Below are 12,531 nucleotides of genomic sequence, written 5' to 3' on the forward strand. Positions count from 1 at the left end.
TTCAAAAGCAGATGATTATTACATTAATATTATACATGGCCAAAAATTCATGGCAGGGCCGAGATCAAAGAAGACCATGTACTTGGAAAGGTTTTAAGTCCCCAAAGCAAAGGCCACTTCAACTATTTCCTTCATGAACTAGTCCATTCAAAGGGTGAAATGAAAAGGACAAGTCAGTAGATGCAACTGGTTGTGTTCTCTGGGCATTTCCAAAGGCTCTGACTGCTGCTCTGGCTTCAAAGAAGTCACTGCGGAGAGGCTCCCTGGCGTCCTCTCTATTGCCTGACAAGACATTTCTTCCCTCCAAAGAAGGCAACTGGGGAAAAGACTCATTTTTCATTAATAATTCAGCCCATTTAGTTTCCATCCCTACTAGGTGTTAGCTCTTCCCCAGGAGCTGCCAACACTATGATGAACACCTTAAAACCCAAATATATGGTGACAGAAGATTTTGACTTTCGGTGGTGGGCACAAGATCATGGAAGTGTACCCTTGAAACCTACATTATCTTCTTAACCAATGTCAACTTAATACATTTAATTTAAAAATACTTGTTGGAACAAATGATTGATCTACCTCAGAAACAAACAAACAAACCAAAACAAAACCACATGTCAAGGCTCAGCTCAAATTTAGTTCTCTCGCCGGGGTTCCCCTGATCACCCCATCCGGATGTGATCTCCCCAAGCTCTGAACATCTTGGTTGTTTATTCAGTTCTCTTTTAGAGCTCTTAGTACAAATTCCATCAAGTGACTTCAGAGCTTTGCCATCTACTGCTGTGTGTTTTAGAAAAATCACTGCCTTATTGAATCTCACTGTTCTTCACCTGCAAAATGGAAATATTCATGTGGGGAAGAACAGATATTTTAAATTGCCATTTTATGAATGTGGTAACTGAGATTTAGAGAAGTTAAATAGTTTGTTTAAAGCTACAAAGCTAATAATCTATATATTTCTAAAAATTGTTGTTTTCCATTGTACCACAATTACCTCCTACAAAACTGAATCTGTGAGTTATAGAAAAATTATATTTCAATACATACCTGCTTCATGAATCTCTTCCTTTCCAGTGTAAGAGGTGAACACCTGCCTGGAAAACTTGTACTGTTGTTCTCGAAAATTATTTTGTAAGTAGTCCATCAGCATGACATATCCAGACTGCTGCATGGTGAGAACTTCACAGAAAACAGCCAACTAAAAAGAAGATAATTTAACATGTACTTTAACATTCCTGCTTCACGGGCATCAGTAAAGGCTCTAAAACATTCTGTAGTAAAGCTCCGAAAAATTTTTTTTTTCAAATTACTTCATGTGTTTGAATTTCTAATATTACCTGGTTTTCAGAGATGCTAACTGTATTTTTAAAAACAATCCAGTCAACGGTGTCCGTGCAGGGAGGCGAGGTCAACGAGCCATTGTAGGTGTAATACTTGTCGGTTGAGTTTGGCAGGAGGTTCAGCAATACGAAAGGATCTAAAGCCGCCTGTTTCCCTGCAAAGTAATAACAGATGTCTCAGCTGGCATCCCAACTCTGGAACTTAGCTGTTCAAAACTTCTATGAAACAGAGACATATGCCTTGGTATCTATTTAATCAGAAATGAGAATCTGAGAACAGTTTAGATCTACTTTTTAAATGGCAATAAAACTGGCACATACAGAGATTTTTTTACATATATCACTACATAGTGTTAGATGCTTCATCTTTACACCAGGAAGATGCTAGAAAGACTATTTTACACATAAAAGATATTCAGAAATTATATGACCATTTTAATAAATACAGGAAAATCATTTGATAAGATTCAATACACTTAGTGGAAAACCAAAACAAAAGCTCATTCTGAAGATTATCCTCAAAAGCCCATAATAAACATAACAAGGATGGCTTATTGAAAGCTTTCCCCTTAGAGATCAAGGGGAAATAAAGACGTCCTGCTATCACCTTTTCTATCTAACATTGAACTGGAAGACTGGGCTAATGCAACAAAAGAAGAAAAAGAAAAAACTCATAAAGACTGGATAGGAATAAATGATAATACCATAATTTTCAAATAACATGATTGTGCATATAAAATATAAAAAAATTACAGACTATTAGAATTAACAACTGTATTTAGTAAACTCACTGCATATAAGACCAATCTACAAAAAGTTATTCTATTTCTATAGTAGCAAACTATAGAAAATAAAAATTTTAAACCATGGAACATAATAGCAACAAAGTATCAAGTATAAGTAAATTTAAAGAATGATGTGTTTAACATCTTTATTTAAAATCACAAACCGTTCTTAAGAGTAATTCTCTAATTGATAAAATCTTAAAATAATGGGAAACACCATGTATAGGAGTAGAAAGATTTGGTACTGTGAAGGTGTTGATTTTCTCCAAATTAATTTATAGAGTCAATGAAATCTTAATGGAAGTCCCAAGAGGGACTTTGCCTGTGTGTGTGTGTGTGTGTGTGTGTGTGTGTGTTGTGTGAACTGACATGCTGATCTTAAAATTCAATTGGAAATACAAAGAAAAGTTAGGCGAAGGGATTAAAAAGCACAAATTGATAGTTACAAAATAGTCATAGGGATATGAAGGACAGCACAGGGAATACAGTCAATAATACAGTAACAACTATGTATGGTGCCGTGTGATGACTAGACTTACTGAGAAGATCACTTTGTACATATCTAACCACTATGCTATACATCTGAAACACATATAACATTGAATGTCAACTGAAATTAAAAAAACAAAGTTATGATACTCTTGAACAATAATAAAGTTGGTGAACTTTCACCACTAGATAGTAAGATCTGTTATATAAAGTTGTAAAAGTCATGACAGTGAGATCTTTATGGAAAAAGAGACAAAGGGAATATGGAAGAGAACAGAGTCCAGACCCCCATATGCATGGTCACTAGATTTATGACAGGAAAAAATTACTCTGTAGTTGGTATGAACTGCATTTTGAATAAAGAGTGCTGGGTCAGCCCTGGCCTGTTGGCTCAGTGGTTGGAGTGTTGGCCCAAGGACTGAGGGTTGCGGATTTGATTCCTGACAAGGGTGCCTGCCTCAGTTGCAGGCTCAATCACCTGGCCCAGTACCAGAGGCAACTGATCATATAAAGTTGTAAAAGTCATGACAGTGAGATCTTTATGGAAAAAGAGACAAAGGGAATATGGAAGAGAACAGAGTCCAGACCCCCATATGCATGGTCACTTGATTTATGACAGAAAAAAATTACTCTGTAGTTGGTATGAACTGCATTTTGAATAAAGAGTGCTGGGTCAGCCCTGGCCTGTTGGCTCAGTGGTTGGAGCGTTGGCCCAAGGACTGAGGGTTGCAGATTTGATTCCTGACAAGGGTGCCTGCCTCAGTTGCAGGCTCAATCACCTGGCCCAGTACCAGAGGCAACTGATCAATATGTCTCTCTCACATTGATGTTTCCTCTCTATCCCTCCCTCTCCCTTCCACGCCCTCTAAAGATCAATGGAAGAAGTGTCCTTGGGTAAGAATTAACAACAACAACAAAAAGACTGCTGCATCAGTTGAATATTTTTATGGAAAAAAAGTGCATCTTGAATCCCTACTTTACACTCAATCAGTTCTAAATACACTGCATGGATCAGTTATAAATAGATTATAGATCTAAATGTGAACAGAATAATAAAACTTTAAGAGAAAAAAGAGAAAATTATCGTTATAATATTATGGTAGATTAAGATTTCTGAAATGGCACACAAAAATTATCCATAAAAGATAAATTTTAAGATGTGATAATCAAGATCTATTCATCCATAGTCACTATTAAGAGAGTAAAAAGCCAAGACAAAAAGTGGAACATATATTCTGGGTAACATATGTATATAAATACACATACATATATAGTACAAGAACAAATATTGATTTAACTTGCTAGATATACAAGAATATAGGTCTTGTATTCAAAACAGAGAATTCCTACCCAAAACAAAAAATGGGTAGAGTTTTCCTAAATATTTCATCTGGTCCTAGAATCCTTAAACAATATGGCTTTCCTGTCTCCTTGAATAGTCCCATTTTTGTTTTTGCATCTTCCCAGTAGCACATCCCAATAGCAGTGCCTTGGTCATTTAGCTACTCGTGTGCCAACCCTCACTCCTGCAGGAGGCAATCTCCCAGTGAGATCTGTTCTTAACTCATTCTCCCACCCAACTGATTTTTGTAATAATGTAAAAATTCATTAGCATCCAAAGCAGAATCTAGAAGACGTCTCCAAATAGCTTACTTACCAAAACGACCAACTTTCTCGACTCCATCAATAATTGCTTTGTAATCCAAATTTTCTTCCATTCCAATCTGTTAAAGAAGAATGACATTCTAAAAATGGGGTAAAATATTTGATTGTGTCCACTAAAATGTAAAGATTAGTGGTTTCCATTTTAATAGTCAAAAGTAATGTCCTCCAAATTGCTCACTCTTTTTCCACAGCAAGGTACAAATACAACATAAACCTTTTAAATCTCTTAAACTTTTCCACCATGAAAAGTACATTTTAAAATGTCATGACTCATAGTCTCTGCTATATCATTATGATCCTTTGCATATACAAAGAGGCAAATCGGTGCCCTCAGGACAGTTTGCTCCGGCTGGCTGTGAGGTACCCAACAGATGAGTACAAGAGGCCCTTTCAACTGCCCAGCCAAGGGGTTGTTCTCCAAGTTAGCATTCTACTTGTGAGCTCTTCTATTTGTTCCAAAGAACGTTTTGACATTTCACATCAATATGTCATGTGATTCAAACAGGAATGGAGTTAGTGGTAAATCTAAGTACAATGATTACCTCAAATAAAACAGATAATGCTCTTATCTTCCCTTTTCCTTTAACTGCTTCTTCAAAACTTGAGAATTGGTCCACATCAAAGCAGTAGATTTGCATCTATAAATGTAACAATGACGGCTTTAGTATATAGAAAGGCTTCACAAAAGTGAGCAAAGAAACAATAAAATAATTTACCAATTCAATCTCTTCTATCTGAAAAATTCTCTAAACTGTATAATTCTGTACTCTGCATATTTAAAAGTTGCCAGACACCAATTCCAGCATGTCATAATTTCAAGAGTTTCATCAAAAGGTAGATGAAACTTGGGGACTCAACAGGGTTGAGTTACACATGTAATTACCTGTTGGGAATGGCTGAAGGCATTTCCCAAACCTGAATAGGATACATTAAATTGATAACAACCATAGGCTAATTCCCCCCATTCTGACAATGGACTCTGTACCAAACCCTAACCCTTTGAAGTGTATATCTCTGCCTCGCCTCATGACAAATTGTGTTAATAAAAAGCATGGGGTTCTGGGGACAACGAGAGAACCTCAGACCTTAGACTTAAGATCTTGGATCTTAGCTCCTTTAGCTAAGCTCCTCTGACCCCCAATGCCTTTCAAAATTATATCTCGTCTCCGGACTCTTCATTAGTCTCTGGATTCCTATTAAATCTACACACAGCCTTCTCCAGATTCCTGAACCCTTCTTGATGCTGGGGACAAGAGCCCCGGCAAAAAGTAATTATTCAATTTTGTGTATACACAACTGCATTTACTATCATTTCTCATCCTGCATTGAGGAAGGAAACACAAATTAGACATATCTACAATTGAAATGACCACTTTGAGATTGCCAGGTGGCATTAAAGTAATAATTTACTAGAACAATTATCAAATGTAATAAATGATCAAATGTTACTTCAACTATTTTCCTGGTATTCCTTCAAATATAGTTTCATTCTTTTTTGACTGGACGTGCCTTTCTTGATGGTCTGAGGGTTACTATTTTCGGACTTTGTCTTTCACTCTATTAATTGTGAAATTCTTAAGGACCTTATTTCCACCTAAAAAATACTAAGAGTTTTAATTCCTTATTTTGTCTTCTTTCCAGGTCTGAGGCTACACCTTGTTAATTTCTACTTTAGCCTATATATCTGTCGATAGCCCCTAGTCTCACTTATAAGTGGGTGATCTTCATGTCATGGGCTTGGAAATGAGGTAACTGAGTTTAGAAGCATAATTAAGGGAAGAAGAGAATGCCTCTGAGAAGGCTAATGTGCTGTAGGGCGGTGATCAGAGAAATAGTGGGTGTGAAGCAGGGGATGGTAGTGGCTCCTGCCTTGAGTGATCCCCAAAGCCTTTCAAAGAGAGAATTTCTAAGCCGAATCCAAAAGGATGAGAAGCTTTAAAGCTCAGAGGTGAAAAGGCAGAAGAGATAAGCTTGTGTTCAAGTCAGAGGGACCAGAAAAAGGCCAATAGGCAAGCAAATATGAGAAATGTGGGAAATGGGAAGTCATGTTGGTGATTTCAGCTGAGCATATGTGACCAAGAGGAGAGATGAAGCTGGAAACGTAGGCAGGGGACACACCAGGAAGGCCTGCGAGGCCGTCCCTGACTGCAGTTTGGTCTGGAAAGCAATGGCAAGTCCTGATGCATTTCAGCTAACAGGGTGCGGAGGGAGCAGGATGGGGGGATGGGAGAGGGGGACATGGAAGAGATTAAGACTAGAGAGAAGGAGACCAGTTCAGAAACATTCCATATGCGACGTAAGAGGCAAAGGTGGTTTACATTTTCATCTGATCTCCCACATCATGTAGGGGCAGAATGGAGAAGACTTGTCTGCAGCAAGCAGAAAGACCAGAAAAACAGAACAAGTCCAGGATGCCCCTCAGTTTCCTGCTTGCACAATGACATGGAGAGAGTTACACAAACAACCATCAAACAGACAATACCACTAAGAACACTTGAGGGCCTTTTTAAATAAGAAAAATATATGAGGGTAGTGCACAGACTCTCTACTGTTTCATTTGCCGGTTCAGAACTTATGTTGTTGCCAGAGTTTTTCTTGATTTTTAAAAAATTTTTATTGAATTTCCTAGGGTGACATTGGTTAATAAAATTATATAGGTTTCAAGTGTACAATTCTCTAAGACATCATCTATATATTGATTTTCATCTGTGCTTTAAATAAGTAATATTGTGAAAGAGCTAACTCTCAGAAATGAGAATGTTATGTGTGTTTAATGAATTGACTTTTATTTCTTTCACAAACCAAATTTGATACTGTATTTTCTTTAAGAACATTTAATATATCTATATATATGAAACCTGCTCCTGGGGGGGTGATTGGGGAAGCAGCCACCGCTCACACCGGCTGCTGGTGCCGGCCCCAATCGCTCCATGCCGCAGCAGGCACGAGTGGGGCTGGCGCTGTCAGCTCATGGGATCGGAGGCATTAGCGGGGCTGCCAGCAGACAGGGGATCAGGGGTCACAGTGGGAGGGACTGGGCAGGGGTGTGGAGGACGGGCCGAGACCTACCCCTGTGCCCACCGTAGCCTCATGACCCACAGTTCCTTTCAAGGTGTATGAATTCATGCACTGGGCCCCTAGTTTAAAAATAAATTGCAAGCTATAAATCTGAATGTGCTTATCCACATGAAAAATGATCTTTAACCCTTTAAGACATTGGTTCTCAACCTTCTGGTCCTTTAAATACAGTTCCTCATGTTGTGACCCAACCATAAAATTATTTTCTTGCTACTTCATAACTGTAATTTTGCTACTGTTATGAATCGTAATGTAAATATCTGATATGCAGGATGGTCTTAGGCGACCCCTGTGAAAGGGTTGTTTGACCACCAAAGAGGTCGCAACCCACAGGTTGAGAACTGCTGCTTTAAGAGATCATTCACGCTAGTTTTACTTTTATTATCAATATATATTTTGGATTATAAATTAATAGTTTCATTTTAAGTAATTTAGAAAACATGGGAATTTTGAAGAAGGCACCTATATGCCATGACAAAGGGAAAAATCATTGTTAATGCTTTCTTGATTTCCCTCAATTATTTTTATATTAGTAATAATCCATCTTCTCATTTAATCCTCATAATAACTGCATAAGATAGTTGCTACTACTATTACATTAATTTCACAGAAGAGAACTGGAAGCTTAGGTAAAGTAAATAATTTCTACAATGTCATGTCTTTAACTAATAACTAAACTAACAATAATTTGTACAATGTTGTGTCTTTAATAATTAAATGATGAAATCCATATTCAAACTTAGTCAGTGATTCAAACTGTACTCTCAGTGACTAGTTTTCATATTTCACAAAGTTGAAATAACAATACCATGTTCACCTTTTTATATTCTTTTTTAAAAGCATTAATATCTTTAAAAAGTAAAAAGCATTAATATCTTATGATGAACCATTTTTGTGTAAATCATCTAAGAATATGATTTTTACAAGATATATGATATCCCATCATAATGTAATCATGTTCTCTTGTTTCAACTTTTTATTACTGTAAATAAATCTTTGCACATACATTTTTGAGTATATCTCTAATTATATTTTAGGTTAAACTGCTACAAATTGAAATGACAGATATTGACAATAAGCTTTTTAAAGCTCTTGATAAAAACAAGCAAATTGCATCCAGAAAGTCTACCAATTTATACTCTCTAGACATGTATGAAAGTGTTTATTTCATCCCACATTCATGATTTATTATAATTATGTTTATCTTGCCAATTTTAAAGCTGAAAATTTTTTCTTTTTACTTTGCATTTCTTTGATTCTCCAGTATAATGATGAACCCTCCCCCCCTCTTTTTTTCCCTACAGGGATATGAAAAAATTTCATTTATTCATTTACTCATAAACATTTATCATCAATAATGTGACATTCTGGGTTACCAGGAAGTGAAAAAGCAAATTTGGGTATTATTTAACTTAGTCTGGTAAGGAAGACAGATATTAACAAAGCAAACAAAATATAACTGTACAAATTATAAAATTTGATAGCAAAGCCTATCTAATAAAAGACAAAAAGGGTAATTGACCATACCTTTGCTACACTTCCCATTGGCTAATCAGGGTGATATGCAAATTAACCGCCAACAAAGATGGCTGTTAATTTCCATATGTAGGCTCCAAGTGGTGGAACGAAGGTGGAACGAAGCCAGCTGAGCAGCGAGGCCTCATGGCCCCGGGATCAGCGGAGCCGCGGGGCCTCTCAGACCTGGGATCAGTGGAGCCGCGAGGCCTCACGCCAGGGATCAGCAGAGCTGAGGGGTCTCAGGGCCCCGGCACCAGGCAGAGCCCTGAGGCCTCACAGCCCCAGAATCAGCGGAGCCGCAAGGCCTGACGGCTGGGAGGCGTGGCTCTGGCCGGAGCCCAGCCAGAGCGAAGGCCTGGGTCCCGGGTGCCAGAGGAAAACTGGTGCCAGCAGCCAAGGGAAGGGAAGGCCTATTGCATGAATCTCTTCATGCAACAGGCCTCTAGTTAATAAAATAATATGCTTAATAAAATCTCAATGAATAGAGGAAAGGATCAGAGGGACTCCGAGGGAATGATTCAGGAGATCTTAGGATGGCTGTGCATGGATGTAGAGGGCAACCAGTCCAGACTGGAGCACCAGCAGAACTAGTGACTTACCTCGAGTGGAAATTTTTGTCCTTCTAAACTATGTTCTGATCCATCGGATGACATGTTGCATTTTCCCCAGTGAAAAGTTATCTTGCTTGCTTTGAACACCGTTTCTGAAACTCCTCCACTGAGCTGGTAGTCATTAGTGAGATTAATTTCCACTAAAAACACATACACAGACAAAAATAAGATTGCATCTAAATTTCTAAAAATCAAAATTACAAATTTCAAGTACATTTTCTCCTATTACAGGTACATTAAAAATAATTTCTTTGATTAATTTTTTAAAAATTAAGTTGCCATTTTGGAAGCTGAACTGTAACTCTGCACAATATACCCAATATACAGATGATGTATTATAGAATTGTACACTTGAAACCTTATAATTTTATTAACCAATGTCACCCCAGGAAATTCAAATTTTTAAAAAATCCATATATCTTATTGCCTAAAATGTAAACTAACCTGAAGACTGTAAGTACTGTGGGACCCTTCTGGCAGAGGACAGCCAGCCAGTCCACCTGCCCTGCTTCTCTGGAGTCCTGAGATGGCCCTTACCCCAAAGCTCTGCTTCCCTAAGGCATGTGATGACAGTGAGGGGACAGAGCAAAGGGAGAAGGAACAGAAGAGAGGAAAGAAGTCTTCTCTTGGGAGTGCTCCCCACCTTCTCATGTTCAGCTCATTTCTACTCGTTATCAGGGTGCTGTTTCTGTCTCCCCTTCATACCCCTCCATGCATCACCCCAGGCTTCATCAAGCCATGTCCTAGGCTGCAGCAAGGCAGGTGGAAACCCAGTCCCATTGAGGGGTTTTAGCCATCTCATGTTTGAATCCTGAGTGACAACTTGCAGAATCTTAAAATCTCTTAATTTGAGTTCCATATCAGATATTATCTGACAGTATTTCAAGAGTTGTGTGGAGATTAAGGATTCTCTTGAGAGCTTAAGACAAGATGTTGAAATCTCTCAATCAGATCTAAACAGTTTTTGTTCCATGAGGCAGAAACCACTGTTGGCATTAGGGACTTAATTCAACATGCTGGTCGGACAACTAGAGACATAAACTTCCATTAATAATAACAACAATAACAATACAATAACAATAATGGTCAACATTCTTTTTTATCACTTACAATGTGCCATGCATTAAATATTTGCTACTCACACAATCCTAGGAAGGGGGAGACACAGAGATTAACCTGATCAGGATTTAATGCTGTACTTTAAAATATATATATATATTGATTTCAGAGAGGAAGGGAGAGGGAAAGAGAGATAGAAACATCAATGATGAGAGGGAATCATTGATCAGCTGCCTCCTGCATGCCTCACACTGGGGATTGAGCCACAACTTGGGCATGTGCTCTGACTGGGAATCGAACAGTGACCTCCTGGTTCGTAAGTTGACACTTCAGTCCATGGGTGGATGCTCTAGCCACTGAGCCAAACTGGGTAGGGCTCGATGGTGTTTTATACACCAATAATGTGCTAGTATTCTCAGAAAGAGAACTAAGAAAACAATCCCATTTACATTGCAACAAAAAAAGATACTTAGGAATAAACTTAGTCAAGGAGTTTTGTAAAAGATTTGTACTCAGAAAACTACAGGATATTGAAAAAAGAGATGAGGAAAATATAAACACGTGGAAGAATATACCATGTTCATGGATGGGTAGAATTAACATCATTAAAATGTCCTTACCACCCAAAGCAATCTGTAGATTCACTGCAATCCCTATTAAAATACCAAGGGCATATTTCACAGATCTAGAACAAACTCTCCAAAAATCTATATGGAATAATAATAATAATAATAATAATAATAATAATAAAAGACCACAAATAGCTGCAACAATCTTAAGGAAGAACAAAATTGGAGGAATTACAATACCAGATATCAAATTATACTACAAAGCCACCATAATCAAAACAGCCTGATACTGGCAAAAGACTAGGCATATAGATAATGGAACAGAAGAGAACCTAGAAATCGACCGAAACCATTATGCTCAATTAATATTTGACAAAGGATGCAAGAGCATACAATGGAGTCAAGACAGTCTCTTTAATAAATGATGCTGGGAAAATTAGACAGGTACATGCAAAAAAATGAAACTAGACCACCAACTTACACCATACACAATAAACTCAAAATTGATAAAAAACTTACATGTAAGTCATGAAACCATAAAAATCCTAGAAGAAAACATAGGCAACAAAATTGCAGACATTTCTCATAGCAATATGTTTACTGATACATCTCCTAGGGCAAAGGAAACTAAGGAAAAAATAAACAAATGGAACTACATTAAAAATAAAAACTTCTGTATAGCAAAAGAAACCATCAACAAAATGAAAAGAGAGCCCACTGTATGAGAGAATATATTTGGTAATGATACATCTGATAAAAGGTTAATATCCAAAATATATAAGGAACCTACACAATTTAACAAAAGGAAGACAAATAATCCAATAAAAAAATAGGCAAACCTAAATAGACACTTCTTCAAAGTGAACATACAGATGGCCAAGAGACATATGAAAAAATGCTCAAAGTGACTAATCATCTGAGAGATGCAAATTAAAATGAGGTATTATCTCACACCTGTCAGAATGGCTACCATCAACAAATCAACAAATGGCAAGTGCTGGGAGGATGTGGAGAAAAGGGAACCCTAGTACACTGCTGGTGGGAATGCAGATTGGTGCGGCAATTATGGAAAACAGTATGGAATTTCTTCAAAAAAATTAAAAATGGAACTGCCATATGACCCAGGGATTCCACTTCTAGGAATCTCTAATTACAAACCACCTCAACATTACCCCTATGATCATTTTGAATATTTTTTCCAATCTCTTCCCCATGACTATATTTATTTTACGTAACTTCTTGAAATATATACAATTTCATTTAAAACATATCAGAGAAAAGAAAGGTATACACTTTTTGAAAAATATTTTTTTTCTACTTATCATTTAGTGGAATTTTTTATGGCATTATAATTTGCATGTTTTTAAAAACAGACAGTGTCAAGAAAAAGCACGTTGAGAGTGCTTCCTAAGGACTGTAT

General features: G+C 37.3%; 1 protein-coding gene across 5 annotated transcripts in view; it reads right to left on the reverse strand.

The window, feature by feature from the left end:
* The window catches only part of PTPRZ1 (protein tyrosine phosphatase receptor type Z1), a 181,472-nt gene that overhangs the window by 71,101 nt on the left and 97,840 nt on the right, over positions 1–12,531 (reverse strand). For 4 of the 5 annotated variants that reach the window (XM_036328840.1, XM_036328839.1, XM_036328843.1 and 1 more), the window contains exons 4-8: positions 9,472–9,623; positions 4,819–4,914; positions 4,269–4,335; positions 1,335–1,492; positions 1,045–1,195 (exon numbers count right to left, since the gene is read on the reverse strand). In XM_036328840.1, the coding sequence (XP_036184733.1) occupies positions 1,045–1,195; positions 1,335–1,492; positions 4,269–4,335; positions 4,819–4,914; positions 9,472–9,623 (624 nt within the window). The remainder of the gene's footprint in view (positions 1–1,044; positions 1,196–1,334; positions 1,493–4,268; positions 4,336–4,818; positions 4,915–9,471; positions 9,624–12,531) is intronic. The other variant, XM_036328841.1, reaches the window with a different exon arrangement.

Source organism: Myotis myotis, unplaced genomic scaffold (genome assembly GCF_014108235.1).
Source record: "Myotis myotis isolate mMyoMyo1 unplaced genomic scaffold, mMyoMyo1.p scaffold_m19_p_11, whole genome shotgun sequence".
NCBI classification, from domain to species: domain Eukaryota; kingdom Metazoa; phylum Chordata; class Mammalia; order Chiroptera; family Vespertilionidae; genus Myotis; species Myotis myotis.